Here is a 27558-nt window from a genome sequence, read left to right as displayed (position 1 = left end):
CCCTCTTCTCTTATCCACTGCTCGAGCAGTTCCTCAGAGGGGCCAAAAATTTAAGACCACCCAGGAGAGCTCCAACTCCAGCCTGGGACCTTAACTTTGTATTGGAGAAACTCACCCTTCCTCCTTTCGAGCCAGCTGTTACTGCAGATTTAAAATTCCTTTCTTGGAAAACAGCTTTCCTTTTAGCAATCACTTCAGCAAGAAGGGTATCTGAATTACAGGCCCTTATGGCAGTGGAGCCTTTCATCATCTTTCATGCGGACAGGGTGTCCCTCCGGACCAATCCCTCTTTCATGCCAAAGGTGGTATCCAGTGTGGCCGTTAATCAGTCCATTCATTTGCCAACCTTCTTTCCTAATCCACAGAACAAAGGGGAACGGATACTGCACTCCTTAGATGTGCACAGACAACTTAGATTCTACTTGGACAGGACTAAACTTCAAAGGAAATCTGAACAACTGCTGGTGGTATTTGCTGCAGGGACAGAGGGGAAGGCTATTTCAAAGCAAACCATCTCCAAATGGATAGGCCATTGCATTCATTTCTGCTATAAGCACCATGTAAAACCTATCCCACAGGGGATCAGACCCCACCCAACCAGGGCTGCATCTACCTCTACAGCCTTTCTCAGAGGCGTACCTACCAGGGACATCCCAGAAGCTGCTACCTGGAGTTCTGTACATACTTTCACCAAGCATTACCATTTGCCAATTTTCTCTAAATCCAGAGCTGGCTTTGCCACTGCAGTCTTGCAGGGCCTTATAGCTGGTCCTAATGCTATCTAAATTCCTCCTCCCATCCTTAACTTTGGGAATCTACCCAAATGTGATGACTGCAATAGTGAAACACGAAGAACATAGTACAGTTGTGTACACTTATCATAAATGTAGATGTTCGAGTGTATTTACTGTTGCAGTCCTGGTTACCCTCCCTCCAGCCCCCTGACTTCTTTTGGCTATACCTCTTCTCTCCTTTACAATGCTTAAAAGCTTTTTGGTGTATTTGCTTTTTTGTTGGAGGTATAACCTTGTATATTTATAGATTTAATTGCTTCCTATTAGGGAGGCACCTGACATCTGGGGCAAGAAAAACTGACGTAATAACGTCAGCTGCATGTTTTATACCCCTGATGACCTGACGTCACGGAAGAAGAGACAGCAACCGACGTAGGACCCAAGACTTTGTTAGTCAGGCCGACTCAGGGCTACTGCAAGCAGATAACCCAAATGTGATGACTGCAACAGTGAATACACTCAAACATCGACATTTATGGTAAGTGTACACAACTGTACTTTTCCACTGATCTCCCACTTGCTACTGCCATTACATTACTCTATTAAAGACTTGGATATTCTGTTTAATCATCACATGATACATTGTGTTGTACCAGACCCATGTCCTTTTTAAAAGATGTATCAGCTTGGTATCTATGTTTGTGATGTGTAGACCTAGTTATCCACATGTTCTGTATGGTTTTCAAGTTTCACAGTCTGCACTTAAGACCTTATCTTTTGTAAGAAATGAATCATCATAAAGTCCGTATATGTTTCTTTGTTTAGATTTCTTAGAATTGAAGAGAGTCTTCCTGTCTGGGGGCTTTTTCCAGCTCTTCATTATAGCAGAAGGTCCTAGTAGAGATCGTGATTGAGGTGTACTTCCCACACATATTCTGTCATAATAATATTCAGGCAGGCACTTCTCGCACTGACACTTTTATCCTTGGGATTAGTTTCATACTGTAGCCAAACTGCCCTTTATTCTTTATGTACTACAGAGGACTTTATTTTAGAAGTATTGCTCTTCTGGCTTCTCTTTCGACTATTTTTGCAGAATGCTAATCAGTGCAGGTATTAGTTATACCTTCACTTGCTCTGTCAATTTCTCTTACAGTTGATTCTGTGCAGTCCTAATCAGCGTGCATATCAGTTGCACCTTCAGTTGTTCTATTGGTTTCTCCTACAATCTGTTGGGGATAATCCTAATTTGTGAGGATATCAGCTGTACCTTGAGTGCCTCTTTGGAAGTTACCTTCTTTCCTAAGTAGGACGCTCCAGTTTCATATCAGTCAGTATTTCATTCCTACTTTCCTTTGATAAGAGAGCAACACTGGTATGGTTATTGGTCAAAACAGACCATATCATATTCTTCCCTGTGGTTTTATGCATAAGGATTTTTCAGATGATTTAATATTATCCCTTTCTCTGCATGAATAACCAGGTCGATTGTAATGACTAGGTTTTCCATCAGGAGATGTGTTTGCGTACAGTTCTTGGCTAGGCAGTTCATTTCTACAAGATGAATTCACATCTTTGACAGTTTGTACTGTATGTCGTAGCCTGTTCATCGTATTTAAATGGCACAGTGTCCTTTCAACCATAATCTCTGGCCCCAAACTCTATTACGTATTTTGTTACTCTGACCATTTTGACGGCATCATTTAGTCTTTGTACCTTTCCCTCCATTTTGGTTAAAAATTATAGTCATATTCCTCTGAGTTACTTTCAGCTGTTCCCACAATTTAGATAGAATAAATCCTTTTGCATTTAGTATATTCAATATAAACATTTTCTAACTAGCCTAGGTTTACTGTTATAATAAACATCTCCTTGAAGATCTAACTTCTGTTATGATAAGTACATTACACAGCTATACTACCAGGATCTTAAACTGCCTATAATTGGAAGTAAAGCTTTATGGCCACCAAAGTATTGTGTTATATTCTAATAAGTGCAGCGTGTACACATATGAATTCACTGATTTACTCTTTTTTTTTTTCAGGGCAAATATGTTGTCTGTTTTGATCCCCTCGATGGGTCTTCCAACATAGACTGTCTTGCATCCATTGGAACGATTTTTGCCATCTATAAAAGGGTAAGAAACTATTTTCAGAATGTAATATAAGTACAAATCATAGATAACTATGAATATTTTGCTTTAGCTGGACATTAATTTAGTTTGGATAAAATGATCACAGATTATATAATCCTATACCTGGCTTAAACACATCTTGTGCCAAAGAGGGCCATTGCATTATTTTATATGAAGTGTGTTTATGCTGCTCAGTACGTGCATTCTTATATGAAGCTTTATATATTGAGATCCTTTTTCTTGTTTTAATACTGCCATTGTCTGGAGACTGGAAGCTAAAGACCGACACCTCCTTAATGTGGTGGCGGATGAGGAGGAGGAGCTCATTCTTTACTTTCTTGCAGCCAGTCCTATTCCCAACATAAATAATTCAGATTATTCATGTTACATCTCATAATGCTATTTTATTTGATTTGCTGTTATAAGTGTTGATGTATGACTCTTAATCTTTATTTCAATCATGGAAAAGGATTCAATGAGCCATTCTGGTTAAAGGAAGTCAAATAAAAAGAAGTGTTAAAATGTTACATGAAGGCTAAATAGTTTTAAATTCTAAAAGAGATCTGTCTAAGTTTGCAGAATTTTTAATAATTTGCTTGGAGTAAGCTATAACATCTTAAGGTTCTAGTGACAAATGTCTGCACTTTTCCCCGTCTTACTGAAATTTGTTGTTCAGTGGTTATTTGGAACAATAGAGGGATTTAAAATGCATTAAAATGTCCCATTCAAAATGAGTGTGTGTGTGTTTGTGTGTGTGTGTGTGTGTGTGTGTGTGTGTGTGTGTGTGTGTGTGTGTGTGTTTGAGTCTGGCTGTGTATGTTCTGCATGACATGCTTATGTTATGTTGCCTTCCAAGGCTGTGTGCTGTTTGAATCTTGGCTATTTAAACTTTATGATATGCAGTTTAACCACAGAATAGCAGACCGAGATGTCCGTGTCTGTGCTTTTAATACTGTATTGGTATTATTATGAACGTATGTGAAAAGAATGTAAAACAGAGTTATATTTTGATGTTAACAATGATTAAATTGATAGAAGGACTTGACATTTCTTAATGCAGTGGGACTTTGCATATATGGCTTGCTGTGGAGTTTGGTTGTGCCAGAAAAGCCTAGACCTAAATAATTTCAAGACCATGCATATTTTACTAAACCATGAATCCAAAGCCATTAATCATCCCTTTAGGATATATGTTCCATAAACAAAAATAAAAAGAGAGAAATTATCTGAATAAGTAGTCAATCCCAAGATGGATTGATTGAGACACTGAGGGACCAGTTAGTGTGTGGGGTCTATATGACAGTATCGAATGGACTAAATAGCGAATGCTATTTAGTCGATCAGATACTGTCGAAATGGCAAAATAGCGAAGTCATGGAACATCAAATTTTTTCCCAGGGAAAGAATTTGGTGGGCCGTCTTAGGGACTTTGCCATTTCCTCCACTATAGTGCGATCTCTGAGTTGGTATATTTAAGTAGGGGAGGTGTGGGGGGCACAGCCCCCCACTTAAATTTGTGTTTAAGTTTATTTATTTTTTTATGGAGCAGCAAATTTTTTCCCTGGGCAAAAATTTGCTTTTCCGTTTGTTCAATATTTTGTTGTTTCGATATTACTGGTACGATGAAATAGCGTTCGCTATTTACATCGTATGATAATATGATATAGATGCAGTGTGTGTGGTGTACTTGATGATAGTTAGAAATCAGAGATATTTTGGTATGTATGTATGTATGAATGTATATTTCTGTAGATGTATGTATGTATGTATGTATTTATTTGTTCGCATTTGTTTATCAGGATTGTCCATCTGACCATAAGTTGTCCCTTTTCATTGGAGGTCGTGGGGGAAAGTTCCAGGTATAATTCATGTACAAAAGGTACAAAAAAGCAGCTAAGAAAATTTCAAAGCAATTTAGCAGAATGAATGCAAGTAGGACACACAGTAAAATATAAACAGAGATTTACAAAATACAACAGTATATATCAATAGATAAACATTTTTGTAAGTCACATACAGTCTAATACAGGAGTACAACAGTACTTCAGAAAAAAGAAAGGAAAGGTCATTTGCAAGAACATGCCTTTAAAAAGTGAGTTTTGCAGAGAAAGTATATAAGTAATATTTACAAGCAGTATGCAGGAGGAGCAAAGTAGAAAGACAGGTCTGAGAGGGAAAACCCAGGAAATAAATAGAGGTGTCAGTACAGAAAGTGGCTAGATCATGCATTGGATGTAGTAGAGGTTTAAATAGATGATTGGTAGATAAGCTGAGTGAGAGGAGGGTTGGATAAGGTTGAGTAAGAGGACGAGGGTTGGCAAAGACTAAGTAAGAAGAGGAAGGTTGGATAAGGCTGAGTACGAAGAGGAGGGCTGAATAAGGTTGAGAAGAAGAGGAGGGTTGGCTAAGTCTGAGAAGAAGAGGGACGTTGGATAAGGCTAAGAACAAGGAGGTTGGATAAGGCTGAGTAAGAAGAGGAGGTTTGGTTAATGCTGAGTAAGACTAGGGAGGTAGGATACGGCTGAGTAAGAAGAGGGAGGTTGGTTAAAGTTAAGACGAGGGAGGTAGGATATGACTGAGTAAGAAGAGGGAGGTTAATTAAGGCTGAGTAAGACGAGGGAGGTAGGATACGGCTAAGTAAAAAGAGGAGGGTTGATAAGGCTGAATAAGGAGAGTAGGGTTAGATAAGGCTGAGTAAGATGTAGTAATATTAACCTCTGAAAAAAATTGCTGGAAATGCACCACACGAACCACAGCTTATAAACTGATTTATTCACAGAAACCACAAAAATGAATGCTGACAAATCCACATACGTTTTCGTCATACAAGACTTCTTCAGATAACCGTTTTGTTTAATGTGATGTCTCAGAAGATTAGTCTCCTAATCCTGTTAAGTACCCACTGAGAAAATATAGTTACCTTTCTCACCCACACAATTTTGAGACATTAAAAAAAGTGGGATAAGTGGATGTGCGGTGGTACGGCGGTAGCATTGTTACCTCACAGCAAGAGGTTCTCCCGTTCAATTCTCGGCTGGGCTTGGGAGTGCCTTCTTTGTGGAGTCTGCATGTCCTCCCTGTGGTTGGTTCGCATTCGAAAGACATGCGTGCGTAAATGGGCATGCCTTCGTTGAAGGTTGGGCGTCGAGCTGGCACCTCGGCATTTCGTAAAAATCTACTGCCAGTCATTAGAGGACCGGAGTTCCGCTGTGGCGACCCCTTACCGGGAAAAGCCGAAAGAAATGTAAAAAAAGTGGGATAAGTGAAAAATAGGAAATGGGAGTGACAGATTTGAGGGTCCCAAGATCTCTTTGTCTTCTTCCTGAACAATTCCCTTAAATAACGTACTTTGGATTTTAGTAGCTGGTAAAGAGTCTGCCGATCACATTAAACAAAACAGTTATCTGAAGAAGTCTTGTATGCGAAAAGGTATGTGGATTTGTCAGTGTTCATTTTTGTGGTTTCTGTGAATAAATCAATTTATAAGCTGTGGTTCGTGTGGTGCGTTTCCAGCAATCTTTTTCAGAGGTTACTGGTTGTTTTAGAGATTGCTTTTCTTTCTTATCTTGGTTATATGTAGTAATATTAATGTGAGGAGTGGCTGTAGGGTTTCAGTGTATGGTACTGGGTAGAGGTTGATACAGATGTGATGGGATGTGAAAGTGAATGAAAGAATGGGGGAGAGAAAAAGCAAGGTAGTGAGCCAGAAGATGTTAAAGGGGGAATAGGAGGGTGTAATAAAAATCAGGGGGATATGAGGAAAAATAGTAGGAAGTGGTAAGGAGGGGGATGAGGAAAGTAAGCAGTTTAGGGAAATAGGATGACAGCGATATGGGTTACAGATGTAATGCACAGACAGTGTTTAACATTGGGTAAGGCATTTTAAAGCACAGTGATCATGGAAACTGCTGCAAGGATGTATATGTAGATGTTTTTGAATGTCCTGTTAAACAGCTGCTAAAATCAGTTATAGGCTGGTATGTTTTCAGTACAGCAAATTTTTCAATACGTTAATGACTTCTGACTTAAAGAAAGTTTAAAAATACATATAGGATGAGTAAATGTCAGTTAGATGAATGTAAAGCACAAAAGAATACACAGAAAATTGCTGAGATGTTCAAGCTGACACCCCAGATAGTATAGCTTAACTGAAATATGCAACTGATGAAAAAAATCAGATGCAAGATATACAGTAGTGAAAGTAACTGCTGTGATAACATATAATCACTGGGACATGTGGGTAACTCTAGAGCTTGCAAAAATAATGCAGAACATGGAAGCAGTTGTGGGGTAGTGATATCTGTTATTTCTATGACAGACTGTGGCAGTAAGTCTGCAAGTATATTAATTTCTAAGTGCATGATTAAGGTCTTACTAGCATTTCAATGGAAACTACTAATGGTAGAGCTCAGTGTGCGTGTGTGTGTGTGTGTGTGTGTGTATGTATGTGTGTGTGCGCGTGAGCGTGTATGTGCATGTGTGTGTGTGTATGTGTGTGCGTGTATGCGTGGTTAAACAGTCTGTTATGGATTTAGCAGCATGAAATATGTTTGGCCTTTGTTATAAACTTGCGTACAAGAATCACAAGATGGCTACATGGAGAGCACACTGTTGCAGCCCTTAGTAGATATAGTACATCACTGCTAATTATCAAAATAGTCTAAAAAGGAATAAAAGTCAAAGAAATGCAAATATGTCTGAGAGTTTTACATTAGATACGTGTTATGCTAAATGTGTAATTGTGGAAAAACAGACTGTATAAACCTATAAATAAGACAAAAAAAATAATGGCAGCTCAGTCCTAAGCATGTATGAGAATGGACATCACAGCTAATGTGGAAACATGGACATGAGGCCTTAAAAAGTCTATGAACAGTTCAACAAGGTTGTCTATAGATGAATGGATGTAAGATTGCAAGCAAGCATTTTCAGTGAGTAACTGGAGGTCCAAAACAGTTGTTTCAGTTATGGAAAAATGGCTCAGATCTGTCACAAAGATTTCCAGATAAAGAAACCAATCAAGGTATGCTAATGGATGTTATCGATAGTGACATTCAGAGGACCAGTAATATACTTACTCTGCTGGGGAGATATAGGTCTCCTCCCAATGGAAACTGCTTGCTTCAGTGATTTGACCAAAAAGCAGACTGTCATCCATCTTAGTTCTGTTAACACCATCTAATGAATCACATATCCAAGAATGGCTAGATGTCAGATCCAATGGTTGCAGATAGATGTTTGATCAGATAAATAACTCATCATAGAAGGATAAGCATAACAACCTGCAGAGACGGGCAGATCACTCTAACTTAACCATTGGATTTCAAATAAATTTAATATTTTCCTGGCCTTGAGAAAAATGGTGCTGCATCTCACACTAGGATAAGTCTGTTACATTTTTTTCAACAAGATAAGATATGCTTAACATTTTTGTGTTTTTATAATATGTTAAGCAATATTAAATCATGGAATTTGTTTTCATCTATATTATCAAAAGCTTTATGTTATGTAAAATGAGTTAGTTTGCATTATATACAATGTTTTTTCAAACACGTTTATTGAATTATCACTTGTCACATAGGCGAATTTACATTCATATAAAAGTACTGCGGTGGTGGTGCTGCGGTAGCATTGTCGCCTCACAGACGTTGCCCGTTCGATTCTCAGGTAGGGCGTCTTCTGTGTGGCGACATGCGTGAATGGGCGTTCCTTCGTTGAAGGTTGTGCATTAGGCCCGGCAAGCCAGCACGTAAAACTCTACTGTCAATCATTAGCGGACCGGAGTTCTGCTGTGGTGACCCCTAACCGGGAAAAGCCGAAAGACACAACAACATAAAAGTAATCAAATCGCCTCACAGTAAGACGCTGTCTGGTTCGATTCTCAGCTAGAGCGGCTTCTGCGTGGAGACCTGCATGAATTGGCGTACCTTCGTTGAAGGTTGTGCGTCAGGCCTGGCAAGCCGGTACATAAAAATCAACTGCCAATCATTAGTGGACCGGAGTTCCGCTGTTGCGACCCCTAACCAGAAAAGCCAAAAGACATATATATATATATATATATATATATATATATATATATATATATATATATATATATATATATATATATATATATATATATATATATATATATATATATATATATATATATATATATATATATATATATATATATATATATATATATATATATATATAATAAAAGTAATCAAACTATATTAACATAACAAGCATTATACTTCACAAATATTGCTATATATCATATCACCCAAGTGATATTACATAAATTATTCCATTTCTGCTTTTTTTAAACAGGAAACATCTTCATTAAACCATCACTTACTACATAGGCAGTCATGCGTTTATATAAATGAAAACAAACCACACCGACACAGTCCTAGTCGCAAGCATTTTACGTCACAAACCATACTGACACACTCTCAGTTGCAAACATTATACATCAGTTATAACCTACCCAGTCTTTCTCACTCAAATATTCCATAGCTTATTTAAGTCCTGCTGCCTTTTTAGGCTTCATTCCTCCCTTTATGTATTGTTCCCACAATTCCAATTTTTCCTATGTAGTTTGTTCCTACCCTTTTCTAAAGGTCTCAGTTCCAGTTGTTTATCTCTGTTACTATATTCATTACTTCTAGTATAGTTGGTTTAGATTTTGATTTCCATTTTCTAGTAATTGCTTTTTTGGCAGTCACCATTATTAGACACAACAAGGCTTACCATGTCTAGACAATTCCGATTCTGTATCATAGCTCAGAAAAATCATCTCCCTCATCAGACTGATCTGCCCACCCAGCATCTCCAACAGTGCATCCCACAGGGAATCCTTAAATTCTGCCAACTCACCACACTCCCAGAAAATATGCTCCCAATTACCTCTTTCTTACCCTGCACACCTCCAACATTTATTGTCTAACTGAAGAAAAATTCTCTGGAGTCTACTTGGGATATACAAATATCTATGTAAACATTTCCAGGCAAAAATCCTAAATCTGCTAGATTTTGTTGCATATTTGGGAGACATACATATACCCTCCCATTGTTTCTTTGTGAATTGCTTATCCATTCTGTCTTCCCAATCCTTTCTAACCTCCTCTGATTGATTCTTATAGTTATTGTGCAATATTTTATATGCTGTACTAATTATTCCATTTTAATGGCAGCTTCTGTTCTATATTGTATTAAAAACTCTACAAGTGCTGGTCATTTGTTTAAGACCCCCCTATTAATTTCTCTTTGCCTGTACTCTGATATCAATCCCTTTTAGGGAAGGCAATCTCTAACCTGCAGTCCAAATAAATTATTGGTATCTTCTCATTCTGTCATCTTTCCCTGTCTAGTTATTTGATCCCAATACCTTGGTCCCTTTGCCAGTTTTCTCCAATACATTTTATCCCCCTCTTGCCTATTGTCTGTATCCCTAAGTGCAGTCATCCCTATCAGTAGAATCTCCTTTCTCCGTTCCCATGTTGGTTTAGTTGTTAGAATACTTTCTTCTACTTTATGGATATAATATTCTGTATGATTATTGTTATTCTCCTTAAAGGCCTGCATCCACAGTCCCAGTCTCTCCTTGTTTCTTGAGCTTCCCCCTTGATTTCATCATCATCCCATTCCACTTTGAATTATAGTTTTCTGCTTGTGCTATGTATAGCAGTCTTAACTGTGTAGCTGTGAAATACCCGTTAAAATTGGGTAATCCCAATCTGCCCTGTTCTACTGGAAGAATCAGCTTATCCAACTTGACTCTTGTCGTCTGTCCCTCCCAGATAAAGTCCTTCAGCTGTTTATTAATTACTACCTTGCCTGACTTGTGTATAAGACTAAAGGGATTGAAAACATTTTAACTGCGTGTATCTTACTATCCATATCCATATAACAAAGCTTCCATTTTCTCAGTTTTTGTATTACCTTTTGTTTAGTCTCTTCCCACATATCCTTAGCTACCATACTAGAATAATTTTTAATCCATACTCCTAAATGTATCATTTTATCGTGTCCCCATAAATATCGGTATTCCTGAACTAGTTCATGTGTGGGTACATAATTTACTGCTATTACCTTTGTTTAACTTCATTAATTTTGTATCCTGAAAAGATCTGAAACTGTTGAAAAATGTTCCACAACGCTGTAATGTCTTTTTTCTGGTTTTGTCTAGTACAAAATAATATCATATGTAAATAAAGCCAACTTTTCTTGACTACCATACTAATTATATCCTTGAATTTCTGAGTCCCTTATTTTCTTTGCCAGTGGTTCTAAATATGATGCAAATAATAAAGGGGAAATAGGACACCCCTGCCTGGTTCCTTTGCTCAAGCAGAAATGATCAGAGTGGACCCTAACCACTTTAATTTTCACTTTGGATCCCTCATATATTCTCCCGGTCAACCTTAATTTTTTTTTCAGGAAATGCAAATGCCTCTATTGCCCTGCTCATAAAGTCCCAGCTTACTCTGCAAAATGCTTTCTCTACATCAAGACCCACCAACAACAATAGTATTTTCTTACATTCTGCTTCTGTCTGGATCATCAGTGTTCTGTTAATGTTGTCATTTGTTTGCCTGCCCTCCACAAAACCACATTGATCCATATCTGTCAGTTTTGGCATTACTTTTGCCATTCTTTTAGCCATTATAGACATGAACACTTTATAACCATGGTTTACCATTGAAATGGGACTGTATGAAGCTGGGTCTGATGGATCCTTACCCACTTTAGTTAATACAGCTGCCACCTCTTTCTTCCAGGATGTTGGTACTTCTCCTCTTACAGATCTGGAAGGTTTTATTTAACAGTATTTTATCAGTTTTTTTCCTGTCGTTGCTTACAAACTTCCACAGGAATACCATCTCTTCCTAGGGACTTTCCTGTAGATTGGTTATACATCCCAATTTTTATCTCATCTCCTCCTATCCTAAGTGGATACAATGGTAATGAGTTTCCCCATGCTGCTAAAAGCAAGAACATTTATTTAAAAAACTTAGACTAAATGCCTTGCAGAAATATAACTAATGACACAACGTCCTTGGAGTCATCCCAATTATTACTGGATCTGTTAACTAGTCAGTGAAATGGTAAAAACACAGAGTGGCCGTATTCATTTCTAAGATTTGCTCTGTTCATATTTGGTATGACTATACGTATGGCTACATTATTCCCATTCCTGTTCATATACACACAAAAGTCTCACTCAGTTAGAACTAGTTATCACAAAATATCTTTTTTTATTATTATTGTTACAAATGTAATTTAAAAGCACCAAAGGAAGTCAGTAACGTATCTATGAATAAATCTTCTGTGGAAGATGGCATTTGAAAGATTGCATAGTTCTGATTTGTCAACAGTCTGTGACCATAGCTAGAGTTGTAGCATGGGTGTCCTTTCAAGAAATGCCCTTTTTGTAGCTCCCAAGAAACCTTTTCACAAATCAGCTTTTTGCAGATGCTTTTCTGAATTGTTTTCTTTGAGGACAATTGGCCCACCAGGTGTTGATGTGCACAGCTGTATCACCAGCTGACGAATGGCATTGATATCACTGGCACAGTTATACATTTAATTATGCCCTCTAACTGCATCTGCCTAGGGCAGCTGCCCCCATCTCTGCACTCTAGTTACTGCCGTGGGGCAAGTTGGCATCAGAGGTCTGAAGAATCAGATGATGATGTGAACGTGGCTAAAGATGTTTCCAGGTGATGGATTACAGTTGACAAATAAGGGCAGTCATTACAGTTAAAAATTTCTTTTGCTTCAGATAATGACATTTAATTCTACGAATACTTAAGAATTTGTAAATGTTGAATGTCAGCGGAGATGAATGGCCACAACACTGGACAGATGTGTGCGGCCAACAAAGTGATGCATTGTTTAGTGCTTAGGTTTATTAAGCAGCAAAATTAATTGCACGTATGAATATAAGAAAGTGAAAATTAGTATCAAAATAGGAATAATATATTGTTTGCCACCCATAAACCCTGTTTAACAAAAACATTTTGAATGTACTAAAATATTGCTTTCTTATTTCTACCTCACAGCTACCTCCTAGTTCCTCATTTTATTGACTCTGTATTTGTAACCACTGTTGATGCAGTTTGACTCCAGTACACACAAACATTCAGTACTGAGAAGTGTTCTTTATTTTCTTTTACATTTATTGAAAGGAATTTGCAGTGAACATAATGTATGGATTTGAGATTTTAGGGAGTGTTCACTGTAAACCATGGGGCTGTTAGAGCCATAGCCTAGGCTTCTTACATCTAACATTTTTACTGGAGCAGCTTGGTTCTTTCAAAGCCAACACAAGACTAAGTTTTGATGATCATTGCTCTATGAAGCAACTTGGTCAGTAAAAGACTGAAAAAGGTAAAGTGTAAAATAGATCAGTGTCCTATAATTTTCATGTGACTCTGGAAAGACAGTTCTTTTTATGTATGGAATAGAGGTAATGCATTCTTAGACATTGAGATTTTACCCCTACAGGTAAAAGTATATATATATATATGGTAAAAGTATATATATATATATTTATATGTATGTATATATATATATATATATATATATATATATATATATATATATATTTTTTTTTTTTTTGGCTTTAGATCTTTTATGAGGGAGTTAGAAACATTTTCAAAATTGCACATCCTTGAAGGGCTATTCTAAGTTATGAACAGGATCATTTGCTTATTTCTTACTTCATTTGCATTGTGTACCTTGCATGTTTGACACACACCGAACGCACATTAAAACATAGAAATTGTTTATCACTGGTTAAGTGTACAAATCAGAACTGACTGGTTTCAGACATAATCTTAGCCAGACAGCCGGCAATACAACCAGACAAGTAAGACAGCAGAATGTTCCTTTAGCTGAAGGAAAGAAGATGTAGAGAAGGAATGAAATGGGTTTACAGTGATTAATTACATCTCACTTAACTTAGATGTGAGTAATTGTCACTGACATATCTAGCCATATATTTCATTGCACACCCAAAAACACTGCTATTGATTTGTAAACCTGCAGTCTGTAACAACTGTCTTCTCTCACACCCCATATGCGTATGTACTATCTCTGAGATTTCAGGAACTTGGAGAAGAGTAAAAAGATGAGTTCTGTATCTTTTCTTTCTCGTATGAGTAAAGCAAACTAAAAGCAAAGTTCCAACTTTACTGATATGTCAGTGTGTTTCATACTATCTTCTGACAGTGGTATTTTGTAAGTTGATTACAAATATCGACAGTAAACATTAGTCTTATTAGTGAAACAGCCAAAATGAACCTTAATGCTGTTTGGAACACGTGAATGGGATTCACATTTTGCAGAAACCTATTTTACATTCAGTAAGCACCATGCACTGGTCATTATTGGCATGACCCATGAAATAACAGTGGGCTTATGAGTGAGAATATAAACTATAAACTATGAATCCAGATTAGCTTTCTCAACTAAGAACAACCATAAGGCATTCTTTAGTTACAGCCATAACCTAAAAGGAAAGGCCAAGATTTGTGATGAACTGGTAGTTAATGATTCCACATATACAGAGCCTGTGGACATAGCTAACCTGTTGGCTGACAGGTTCTCTGAAAACTTCACTACCCTGTCCCCGCCACATGTACCTCATGACATCCTTAGCACCTGTCCCCTACCTTGTATCTCTAATGAGAAGGTTATAAATGCCCTCTCTAAAGCCAGAAACACAACATCTATGGGACCCGATACAATTCCAGGCTCTGTTCTACATGGGCTCCATCAGTAATTAGCAACACCATTGGGTACTCTTTTCTATCATAGTATAAGCACCAGCTTCATCCCAGCTGAATGGAAAATGGCCACTGTTATTCTCTTAAACTATTGTGGTGCTTTCACTGACCCTGGGAACTATAGACATATTAGCCTGACTAGCCTTATCTGCAAGGCCATGAGTAAATCATCATGAACTTTATCTACAAAGATATAGGTAATCACCAAACACTTGACCGTACTCAGTTCGGATTTGTCAGAGGGAGATCATGTCTGTTAAACCTGGTGGACTTCCTTGAGACAGTCACCAAGGCTCTGGACTAGGGGGAAATGTGTGCATACAGCCTACCTAGACCTAGCCAAGGCCTTTGAAACTATGACCCACTCAGGCATCATTGACAAACTCACCCAGCTAGGTATCGACCCTTATATTATTAGATGGGTCACTAACTGGCTCACTGATAGAACACATATAGTCAAAGTAGGGGAATCCACCTTCAACAGCAGACCTATAACCAGTGGTGTTCCACAGGGATTACTCCTGGGACCTCTACTGTTTGGAATCTATTTCTCAGAAGTGCAAGCAAAAACTAAAGGTCTGTGGCTGACAAAGTTTGCTGATGAGTGCAAACTGGGAGCAGTCATAGAATCTCCAAATGATGTCAGTCCTACAACAGGGTCTTACACAAACAAATGTTTGGTGCCAAAGTCATGGCCTTAAATTCAATACTTGTATTCTGATTTTAACTGCATATTCCGCGATGGTATAGCAGTAGCGTTGTTAACTCACAGCAAGAGGTTCTCCCATTTGATTCTCGGCTTGGCTTGGGAGTGCCTCCTGTGTGGAGTCTGCATGTCCTCCCTGCAGTTGGGTAGCGTTCAAAAGACATGCGTGTGTAAATGGGCGTGCCTTCGTTGAAGGTTGGGCGTCGAGCTTGTACCTCTGCGTTTTGTAAAAATCTACTGCCAATCATTAGCAGACTGGATTTCCGCTGTGGCGACCCCTTACTGGGAAAAAGCCAAAAGAAAAACAACAACAACAACATTAAAACTTCAAAAGAGACCACAGCTCTGTCTCTTGTGAGTTAGACAGAAATTAGAATTGCTTAATTAAGGACTCATACATAAGATAGAAGAGGTCACTTAAGGTTAATCATTTGTGAACTGAGGGGTGGAGCTAGGAACTAAACCTTCTATTTAAGGGGTAAAATAAAACATTTCAGAGCTTTACTAGAAAGGCTCACCCAGACACTGCTACACTTTGCTGTGAAGGAAAGGTTAGTTTGCATTTTATTTGTTGTATTTTGTATTACTTTATTGGCTTTTTATATTTTGAATACTGTGATTTGTTTATTTTTGCCTTGTGTTTTACTTGTATTCCGCTTTTAACTGCATATTAAAACTTCAAAAGAGACCACAGCTCTGTCTCTTGTGAGTCAGGCAGAAAGTTTTTCCTCACCCTTCCACCCGCTTACTGTCATATTCTTAAATACCGCTGTCTTTCTAGTTGTCTGCCTTTTATGTTAATTTGACCATATATCTCATTTCCTCTCTGGTTCCACTGGCTTGTGTGAATAAGCACAAAATTATCATTTTGTGAAATCACTCCCCTTCAACTATTTAAATTTATTGGCCATTCCTCTGTATTCCATAGTACCAGAATACAAAACTGACCACCCCCTTTCAATCTATCTTGCTGTTTTAAAAATAATGACTGTCCACTAAAACATAACTTTTTAGACAGGTAAAACTTAAGTTACCTACTTTCACATGTAACTTATCTAGTGCACACTGCAGTGTTTAGGATAAACCATTTTTTTTCATCTTACCTTTAAGCATCGCTGTGACTAGCACTTGCTGTAATACCTGCTGGAAAGCACTAGGAAGACTTAAACTGATACAAGCACTCAACTGTCCTTGTTAATAAGGAGAAATTAATTGTAGGCACTAAACAGCCTATAATTGCAAAGTACCTTGCTAAGGCAAGGGAAACAGCTCCTGTACTTTACAAAAAAAGCACCAAACCAGGCATGTCCAAGGGTCAGCTTCCGGTGATTTCTCCTGTCCACCTGGTGAATCTGGGCATACTGGGGCAATGCAGCAATTGCCTCATGTACACAGACAACGCTCTTCTCCTACCACACAACACTACAACCTGTGAGAGATGCACTTACATAGCCAAACTGGAAGCAAGGCTCTCTCCACCCAAGATTGTGCTAGGCAGTCAAGAGGAAAAGGTTAACACCCGCACTACAACTCAAGCAACACATAGCCCGTCTAAACCCACACCACCAACACCCACACATAGCAACATTAAATCCACATGTACAGAGGCCCTTAACTGTAACCTGCCCAAGCAACAAGGACCTCCAAAAATGCAAACAAACACCAATCACAACCAAAGTGTCACATAGCTCACAACACCAGTGTTCTACCCAGCAACAGCCCCTAAGGCAAAACAACGTACCTAACATTTTAGTCATAGATGACTTTATAGTCAGGCACACTGATGTCCCACTCACCAGGCTGAACAAGGAGAAAATTACAGTCAGCTGCCTGTCGGGTGCCAGGATTTGCCACATAACGCATGCACTCAAGTCACTCCACAACAAGTACAGATATGACTGTCATTGTCCATGTTGGAGTGAATGACTTGAGACATACCTCCCTGGCCTACATGAAAAGAGACATGGAAGAGCTCTCGGATCATGGGGCCCAGGCAGGTATGACCATAGCCCTGAGTAGCATCCTGCCTTCGCCCAGAATGATACCACAATATAAGGAAAAATGATTGAGTTCAACAATTGGCTAAGCTTATGGTGTCATTCAAAGGGGATCTAGTATCTGTCTGGGATGACATGATCGACAGACCATGATGCTTTGCCAGAGATGGTCTGCACCTGTCTCTCCTGGGATTCAGGTTACTGGCTAAGGCTCTTGCCACCCCATGACACCCATGCAGACGGGAACTGAAAGTTCGACTGCTGAATCCTACACTAAGGCACTGTATGAGCACATCTGCTCATGCATGAATCGTGCCATCCCAAATAGAACCAAGATGTTCTCCTCCAAAAAAAGGAAGCCAATCTGGTGGTCCCATGCCATAAACAAACTTTACAACATAAGGAAGAAACTGTTGCAGAAAAGAGGAAAATCCCAGGATGCAAAAAACTCCCTTACCAGCCTCAGTAAGAAGCTGAGATCCCTCATAAAATCCTCCAAAGCTAGTTACAAAAATAAAATTGCCAAAGATTCCAAAGACAACCACAAGGCATTCTATAACTATGTCAAGAATCTAAATGGCAATGCTCATATCTGCTCTGAGCTACAACAGAATGGCATTAAATATACTGATCCCAAGGATAGTGCAGATATCCTGGCAGATCGATTCAGTGCCAACTTCACCCACCCTTCACCCCCTAAATGGCCCATCTCAATACCGGAAGATTGCCAAATTCCAGTAATAATGGCTACACAGGTAAACGCACTCTCCAAAGCTAAGAATACAGCATCCATGGAACCAGATAACATCCTGGGCTGTGTACTACATGAACTACCAAATGAACTGGCACCTCACCTAAGTGTCATGTTTAATCATAGCTTCACCTCAGGCTTTGTGCCCACTGAGTGGTGCACAGCTACAGTTATCCCACTCCACAAGGGGGGATCCCCCTTGGATCCTGGGAACTACCGCCCAGTCAGTCTGATGAGCCTGATCTGCAAGGCCATGGAAAGTATTATCATGGAACTTATAAACAAAGACATTGACAACCTTCAAACACTGGACTCCACCCAGTTTGGGCTTGTGAAGGGCCGATCTTGTCTTCTGAACCTGATTGACTTCTTCAAATCAGTCTCCAGAGCAGTGGATGAGGGTAAGGTGGTCCACACAGCCTATCTGGACCTCGCCAAGGCCTTTGACACCATCCCCCACTCTGGAATCATAGATAGACTTACTAAGCTGGGCATTAATCCCTACGTCACTCGATGGGTTGCCAACTGGCTTACTGACAGAACCCACACTGTAAAAGTAGCCGACTCCAAATCCAGCTCCAGACAAGTGATAAGTGGAGTACCTCAGGGTTCAGTCCTGGGACTGCTGTTGTTTGGCATGTACTTCTCTGAAGTACATGCCAACACTAAGGGACTCTGGCTAGCAAAGTTCACAGATGACTGCAAGCTGGGAGCCATTATTGAATCCCCAAATGATGTGGATACTCTACAAAAGGGCCTTACATAAACAGATGTTTGGTGCTTGAGCCATGGGCTCAAGCTCAGTGCCAAGAAATGTATAGTAATCCCCTTTGGGAAAAAACATGTGCCTGTGAATTACCACATAGGTGGCAGTAAAGTAACAGCATGTGTAGAGTTCATTGTATGCAGGCTTTTCAACTTAAAGATTTTGATGAAGACATAAAACACCATTGATTCGTAGCATTTAGAATTTGTATCACTGTGCCTTTACATGTTTTACGATGTTTGACACTGTGCAGAGATTAGATGGGTTCTGTTTGTGTTGAACACTTTTTCTGTATTTCACCACGATTACAAGTTCTGCTTTCTGGGGGGTTTTTTGTCATTCATTTACATCTTTCATATTTTCAGTACAGTCAGTGTAGCTGTTTTATTTGCATCCTTTCATTTTCTGTTACTGTACTTATTGTAGTTAAGATATTGTCATTTTTCTGTTACTTTTATTGCTTTATTGTTGCCTTTATTTATGTACTTAAATTTGATAAATGAGTAGATAGGCTATTCCTGGAACCGTAATCCAAGCACTGACTACAATTCTAATCTTAGACATCAGTAGTACAATATATATAAAAAAGTGATGACAGAGTTTGAGTACAGTTTGAACGGGATATGGTTATCATTTATGTCAGGAATGCTAATATGTGCGTATGTATATTTACTTATTTACAAAATAATGTTTCCAGTACTGCTTGAGTCTATGGTAAGCTTTGCATGGTCTTATTATTTGCCACACTAAGGGTCTGTGCTTCTTGTTGCAAAGTTAGTCCTTATCTTAAAAGCACTTACCTATGCTGTTGCCTTTTAAGTGTTTGGTATGTTTTTATTTCCAAAGAATGAGCTAGATCCTTTTGTAATGTTTTGTTGAAGTGGTAGTTTGCCAGTATGATTTTACCAAAAACTGTATCTGAAGTAGTTGACTTCATTTGATCATCAACCTGTGGGTGTCGGATCTGGGAAAAGAAAAAAAACAGCAAATAGTACCACACTCCACCAAAGAAAGCTCACCCTCTCCAAAGTCTGAAATAAAACAAACGGTAAGCAATTCACCAAGGCTGAATAAGACATAAAAATGTTCCTGCACGCTATTTGGTGTCGGATCTGGGCCAGATCTCAGACGGCAGTTTCGCCAGCATCTGATCTGAGCTCCAAACTCCTCCCCTTACCCATAATACCCATCCATCTCCTTCCTTCCCTTAGATCTCATTTGCCACGGCTTTGCCAAGCAGCGTGGTCTAGTGCTCCAGGTATGGTAGGCACTTTTTCTGATATTTTGTGGGTGTTAGAGTGTCTTTGCCTTCCCTCCCCTTCATTTTGTGTCGCGTTCCCGTTTAAAAAAAAAAAAAGTTTCCTTTCGAGCCTTATCTCCCTTCTCCCTCCTTGTGAGTGAGTGTGTGCTGGGGTTGGGTAGTTGGAAGTTTTTTTTGGAAATATCGTACCTTCTTTGTTGGTATAGCAGATCAGCATGCCAAGCTGGTCTTTAGAAAGTGCACAGAGTGTGGCCATAAGTTGTCCCTGGCAGATGGCCACACTGTGCATTGTGTGTTTGGGGGCAGCCCATCTTTCTTCAGACTGTCCTGTTTATGCGGGGTTCAACCCCACGGCCCTAAGGGATCATAGAGCAAAATTGATCCTCAAGGAACTTCTCCCTGCTACGGAGGTGGCTGCCTCTTCTTCTATTGCAGTCACGGCTGTGACCGCTCCTTCTTCTACAGTACTGTCTCTTCCTTTCCCTCCCAGGCTGGGACTCAACCTCCTACACAGAGGCCTGTGGATAGGGAGTCAAAAGAAGAGAGGAGCAAAGACAGAGAGAGTGAGACAAACGGAGGAAGTGATCCCTGGACCAGACGGATCTGGTGGGTCCTCCTCCCAAACCTCCAGCATTTTCTAGGCCAGCTTCTGCTCGGCTCCGATCGCTGAGATTTTTGCCGGAGCTGGAGGAGCTTAGACTTCATTCTAGGACCTCCACACATTGACCCTCCTGGTTGGCGTCGGTGGCCTCATCACGGTCCACCAGAAGTTTATCTGAAGCGGACATGGACAAAATGATGCAAAGGTTTATTCACACCCAGATTCAGATGGGGGTCTTGCCAGCCCCCTCTCCCTCCAGAGGGGGAGCCAGATTCCCTTTTTTGCCCCTATATCTCCTTCTCCGGTCTGACTCCCGGTATTGGAGTTCTTGGATCCGAGAGGTCTCGGAGTCAGGGGGTCGGTGCTGATGGCTTCTTTAGCTTCCTCCAGACTTTGCAAAACTTTATTAAAGGTACCTTTCTTTTAAGGCTCCCGGTTAAAGATCCTGCCCCTCCTTGGGATCTTATGCTAGTTTTGCAAGCTTTGGTTGCTCTGCCGTTTGAGCCTGCTGCTTCTGTGGACTTAATATTTTTATCCTGGAAGACAGCTTTTCTAGTGGCTATCACCTCGGCTAGGAGAGTGTCAGAACTCCAAACATTATCTGTCAAACCTCATAAAGACAGGGTTTCACTTCATACTAATCCTTCTTTTCTGCCTAAAATGGCCTCAGAAACAAATATCAATCAATCAATTTACCTGTTTTCTTTCCAAATTTTCAGAATAGGGGTGAATATAAATTGCATTTGTTAGACGTGCATAGACAGCTAGTTTTCTGTTTGCACAGGACTAAAGCCTATCGCAAGTCTGACCAGTTGTCTGTTTGTGTCCTTTGCTATGCCCTTTCTGGGTGAACCAGTTTCTAAGGTAACTATTGCTAGATGGATTTCCCTTTGTATCCTTCAGGTGTACAAAGACAAAGGTATGTCCCTTCTGGGTAGGATAAATGCCCATTCTACCAGGTTCATGGCTACGTCAGCTGCCTTTTCATCTAGAGTGTCTTTGGACAATATTTGTTCGGCGGCTACTTGGTCATTATCTCGCACCTTCATTTCTCATTATAAAATGGACATAGTTTCTAGAGGGAGAGCATCCTTTGGCTCTGCGGTGCTCCGAAATATCCTTCCATGAGGGCTAACCAAGGTTTTTGGTAGCTGGGGACTCTGTCCCACAGGTTGATGATCAAATGAAGTCAACTACTTCAGATAAAGAAGTTATGTATTCACCATAACATTCCATCTGAGTAGTTAGACTTCATTTGTCATCAACCGCCCCTCCCTCCATTCCCCGGACCTTCTCTTTATGTTTCTGCATCGGCAGGCAGGAGAGAGCACCTTTGCAGCCCTCCTCCTTTTTCTTGGTTAGTGAAGGTTATTGGATCGGGTTCATGTGAGGATTATAGCAAACTCGATCTGAGGGAAGGAAGGAGATGGAGGGGTGTAATGGGTAAGGGGAGGAGCTTGGAGCTCAGATCAGACGCTGGTGAGACTGCCTTCTCGGATCTGGTCCAGATCCAACACCCACAGGTTGATGACAAATGAAGTTCAACTACTCAAATGGAACGTTATGGTGAGTACATAACTTCTTTTTTCTTTCACAGTTTGGTAGGACTGTGGCCTATGCGACTTTGGTCCAAGTCCTGGATGAAAAATGTCATTTTAGCCAGTTAACTTACCTGGTCAATAAATTGTTATGTAAAATAACAAAATAAATAAATGCCCATAACCTTAACCTGACATCATTATGATTGTATATGAGTATGTTAAACACAATATTTGTCCTGCATCCCTTTTTCATTTTTCTGTGACTTTTCTGTTTCAGTCTTCAGACACTGAGCCTTCAGAAAAGGATGCCTTGCTGTCTGGTCGTAACATAGTGGCTGCTGGATATGCCCTCTATGGTAGTGCTACCATGCTGGTGTTGGCTGACATTAACGGAGTTAACTGCTTTATGCTAGATCCGGTAAGGACCTGCATATATTATTGAAGAGAGGTGCTTGTCTTACAACCCAAGGGGTATCTCTGTAATTTACACTACTCAGGCTTCCATTTTGTAACTGAATTATTTAATAAAAGCTCATTTTTTCCTTTTAAATATAAAGCAGTAGTGCCAAGTCTGGTTGTAAGTTGTGCCCAGGCCATCTCTGTCTCTGCATCTCAACATTTATTTGAATCTGAAGGATTGTGCTATAATTCGGATTACTCAGGTATATTAAGAAGATGTTGGTATTTGCCAAACTATTTCATATGTTGCATTGGTAGAAAAAATATATAAGAGCAAATGTGAATTTATGAATCTGTTAAAAGCATAGGGTAGAGAGTTTTGCGGATGTGAACTGCAGAAAGTTTGTCTGACAAGAACTGAGGTATATCACTGAAATAAAGTTTTACTTTGTCTTTCTGTCTCTTGGCTTCATGTGGGTGGCAAGACTGCTTGATGGTTTATGTCACCTGTGTAAATGAGTGGTATTCTCACTTTGTACACATTGTATACCCACTCCTAGAGCACTAACCAGGGGAGATGTAGGCATATTAAGAAAAATGCGTTGTGCCTCTGCCGTCATGAGATCAAAAGAAGGTAGGGAACTGTTCACAGTACTGGTAGACAAGAGGTAAGAGGAGGGGATTTGTGACAATCAAGGGGTGGAAACGTGGAAATTATTGAAAAACAGGGGATGGTAAAAGATGGAGAGGGGAACACTGACATTCTAGAAGAAGAGGGAGCAAATCAAAATGGGTCAGTGGTTTATAAAAATTAAATACAGACTAGTTTCAACATATGAGTGTTCACTGTGCAAGTATGGTGAGTCAGTACTAAGAGAGATGGCTGTAGAAGAGGATGCATATTTATTTCGACTCAGTTTAGTAGCGAAATTATAAGAAAAATAGAAGTGAAATTTTGTTGTTGACTTAGAATGCATGTTATTAATCAAATTAAATCTCCTTCTTAATGACTTGTGAATAGTTGTCATAGAGTTTATATAGATACTGTTTGAAAGGTTGATTTCTAAGATATTTAAACTATTGTACTTGGTATGTAATTTGCAAATCGATTAAAACTCTATAATAAACACGTAGCCACATATTGACCGACTTATGATGTCCTCATTGATTTTTAATGGCTTTGAGAGAGATAATGTTTAAAGGAGGAATGAGCCTATTTATTATAGTTAACTTTTGTTGAGTGGCTCAATGGTGTAATGACAAATTAACATTGTTGTGTCATATCTCTTGGCTGGTTTACTATCAAAATGTTGCCGTAAAGAAGAGTTCCCATATGGAACATCGAAGGGAAGAGTGAAAGTTTAAACTGTACGTTTTGTCACAATGTCAAGTCTACTGAAAGAATTCAGCAAATTCGACACTGTCGCTGAACAGAACACGTGATGTCAATATAGGAGCTCAGGTAAGTGAAACTCCTACACCTCACGTCACGTTTTTTGCAGGGGGGCAAGCCCTCTGCACTCCCCCACACCCCCTGCAAACTATATATTCCAACGCCGAGATAGCACTACAGTGAGGAAAGGATGAGGTTCCCAAACCGCACTGTACCGCATTCTCTTTGCAGTACTTTGAGTTCATATCAGTGAATGCACAGTAGCATTTGCTGTTATGAACTTTCGAACATGGGGTGTTCAGCAACACAGACAATTGAACAACTGTCTTTCGATTGTCTGTCTTCAGAGCATCTCCATTCGGCTTTTTGATGGTAAACCATCTTGACTCCTTTGATTCCCTGGTTTCTAGCTAGGATGCCTTCTTTATGGAGTGTGTGTCCCTTTTGTGATGACATGAGATTACGCTGGGTGCTGCAGTGTCGTCCCAGAGACATGCCAGTAAACTGGTGATCCACTAAACTGTCTGCGAGTATGCTTGTGATGTATGAGTGGTGAGTACATGCCTTCTGTTTGTGATGGACTAATTGCTTTCTTTAGAGGATTAGTTTTCTGCCTGTTTGCGTTCCTTTTCTCCCTGTGATCCTGAATAGGAAAATGCAAGTATCAAAGAAGGAAGGACGGACGGACGGAAGGAAGGAAGGAAGGAAGGAACATTATAGCTACCAAAATAACTAAACTTTTTTGTTTATTAGAGGGTAGAGCATACAGTGGATTGGAAATGTATGGTAGGTAATATACCATCTGCAAAAGCTGAAACAAGCAATGTCATTTTATTAAGTTTAGTTCTACTTACTTTGGAATTCTGATGAATTTTGATGTACTTTAGCAGGTAATGGTTCTGAGTATATGTGTAACAAATACAGAGATGGAGGAGAGTCCCTTATTGGTGCCTTCTAAAACATACATAGGATAAGGACAATTTGCAGTTTGTTGACATTCATGGTGAAGGATTTTCACACATGTGGAAGACAGCATCTGTAAACTGAGAGGGCATATTATGCTTTTCCAGGGCTTTATGTAGAAAAAGACAGCTAATTGTGAGAAATAATAAGTTAGTAACACTAAAATTATAGAGTATTCTGAGGTATAACAAATCAGAAGTTAACAGTTCTGAAGATGTTCATCGTGTTTCACTGTTGCAGTCATAACTGTAGGGTGCTCCTGCCGGCAGGCAGCCCGAGGTCGGCCAGAATCCCAAAGTCTGGGTCCGGCGTCGGCTGAACAAGCTAGTACCCTGACGTCAGTACACTGTGGTGCATAGCCCTCAGCCGACGCCATCTTCTTCAGTCTTTCTTGCCATGCGGTGGAAAGCAGCTCGCAAGTCGTTGGTTGGCGATTTTCGAACAGCGTTTTTGGTTGTTGTCGGTCCGAAGTTCTTACTTCTCTTCTCAAAGCTAAGTACCCCGTTGGGGAATCTTTTTCTTGTTCCTCCGATGTCAGAAAAAGTTAATAATTGTATTACGTGTGGAAAACAAATACCTCATAAAGATTTCCACTCTTACTGTTTGCCTTGCTTAGGCCCTGACCACGACGTTTCTTGTTGTCGGTTCTGTGCCAGGTTCAATTCTCGTACTATCAAGCGCAGGTACGACTGGGCTCTGAATTACTTTGGCAGACGCTTCAATTATAGAATGTCGTCGGACACTACCGGAATTCAAAAGAAGCGCAAAGACAAAGACAGGCCTCCGAGGTCCAAACAGGACTCGTTGCAGCTGGAGCCAGCGTCCGGTTCGGCTGTCGTCAGTGAGGCGCTTTTGCAGCCCCTGTCGTCCGCCACTTCTGAACTGATGGCCGATACGGACTCCCATGGGGAACCATCAAGGCCTTCTATTTTATCTGCTGCAGGACCTTCGGACGTCGCTCCCTCAGATGGGTCCGGAACCGCTGTGCAGGTACCGGCTTCTGAGGGGGTATTCAGGCCTACTCACATCACTATTTCAAAGGCAAAGGCAAAGACAAAGACTCCTGTTAAGTCTAAAGCTCCTGCTCAAGCTACTTCTGAATTTACTCCCAGGACACAGAAGCAATTGTTAAGGATGGCTGAAGATTTGCTTACAATGATTAGGGGTTCTCACCCCCCCCCCCGAGAAAAGGCCTCGACAGAATGTTCCTATGGATTCCTCTGACCAGGCTTCTATATCTTCTGTCTCTTCCTCTGATCAGGAATATTCTTTTCCTCCTTATGAGGATTCGGATGCTGAGGACTCCTTGCCCTCTGCCTCTCCGCCTGAAGATTTTTCTTTGGGGAAACCTTACATGAGATGAGGGAACATTTTCATTGGGAAGGTCAGGATTATTCTGCTTCCAAGAAGAGGCTTAGAGAATTCCTTCTTCTTCCTCAACATAGGCCTTTGGCTATCCCTCCTGTTCTTGACATTGTGGATGATGCTTTTTCCGAGGCTAATTTGAATCCTGACTCCATGCCTCCTGCTCCCTCTAAGCCTGATAGGTTTTATAGGGTTCCTGAATCTCATTTGTTCTTGTTTAAGAATCCTTCTGCAGATCCTGAAACTATATCTCAGGGCTCTAAGGCTGCTAAAGTTGCTACTTCTAAGAATCCTATTCCCTCTGAGAAGGATTCTCGTGCCTTAGACAGGTGGGGCAAAAAGGTGTATACTTCTGCTACCCTTTCTGTTAGGGCTTTAAATTGCCAGTTTCATATGTTTAAGTATCAGCAATTTCTTTTGTCTGTTTTAAAGCAAAAGCTTGCTTCCCTTCCTGCATGTGCAGAAGATAAGGAACTACAGGATGTATTGCATGCAACTGAACAACTGAACAAGCATAGCTTGCATTGTGGTTTTGATGCTTTGGATGCTTCTTGCAGGGCCGCAGCCTCTGGTACTGTTATCAGGAGACATGCTTGGCTTCGTGAGCAAAGTTTACCTGAACAGGTTAAGGCTAAATTATTAGATGCCCCTTTTCAGCATGATGTTCTTTTTGGATCTAAGGCTGAGGAGGTTATTAAAAAGATGGAAGAAAAGGCAAAATCTATGCAAACTGTGAAAGATTTCTTGCAAGTTCAGCCTCCTAGATTTTCCAAGAATTGGCCCTCCAAAAATTGGTCCTTTCCCACGTCTGACAGGCCTCAAAGGGGAAGATATAGACGCTCCAGAGGTCGTGGCCAAGCTCAGGCCTCCTACAGATCGAGACAATGGACTGCTTCTTCACCTAGAAGGGGAGAAGACAGATCCCAATCTCAAAGAAAGCAAACTCAATGACTCTCTCGGTTGGGCTACAGGACCTCTTTACCTGGATGCCCCTCTCGGAGGAAAACTTTCTCTTTTTTACAGAAATTGGACTCATATTACCCAGGACAAATGGGTATTGGATGTGATTTTAAAAGGCTACAAATTCCACTTTCATACCCTGCCAAGGGCTTTCGGTTGGCCAGATCTGCCAAAACATCAATGGTCAGAGGCCTTAAATCAAGTGGA

General features: G+C 40.1%; 1 protein-coding gene across 1 annotated transcript in view; it reads left to right on the top strand.

The window, feature by feature from the left end:
- The window catches only part of LOC122791680 (fructose-1,6-bisphosphatase 1-like), a 221932-nt gene that overhangs the window by 93332 nt on the left and 101042 nt on the right, over positions 1–27558 (top strand). Inside the window, exons 3-4 of the mRNA XM_044059528.1 lie at positions 2779–2871; positions 22549–22689. Of these exons, the coding sequence (XP_043915463.1) occupies positions 2779–2871; positions 22549–22689 (234 nt within the window). The remainder of the gene's footprint in view (positions 1–2778; positions 2872–22548; positions 22690–27558) is intronic.

The sequence above is a fragment of the Protopterus annectens genome, chromosome 17.part0, assembly GCF_019279795.1.
Source record: "Protopterus annectens isolate FY-2018-M chromosome 17.part0, PAN1.0, whole genome shotgun sequence".
Taxonomy (NCBI): Eukaryota; Metazoa; Chordata; order Ceratodontiformes; family Protopteridae; genus Protopterus; species Protopterus annectens.
This window is presented reverse-complemented; position numbering and strand designations above follow the sequence as displayed.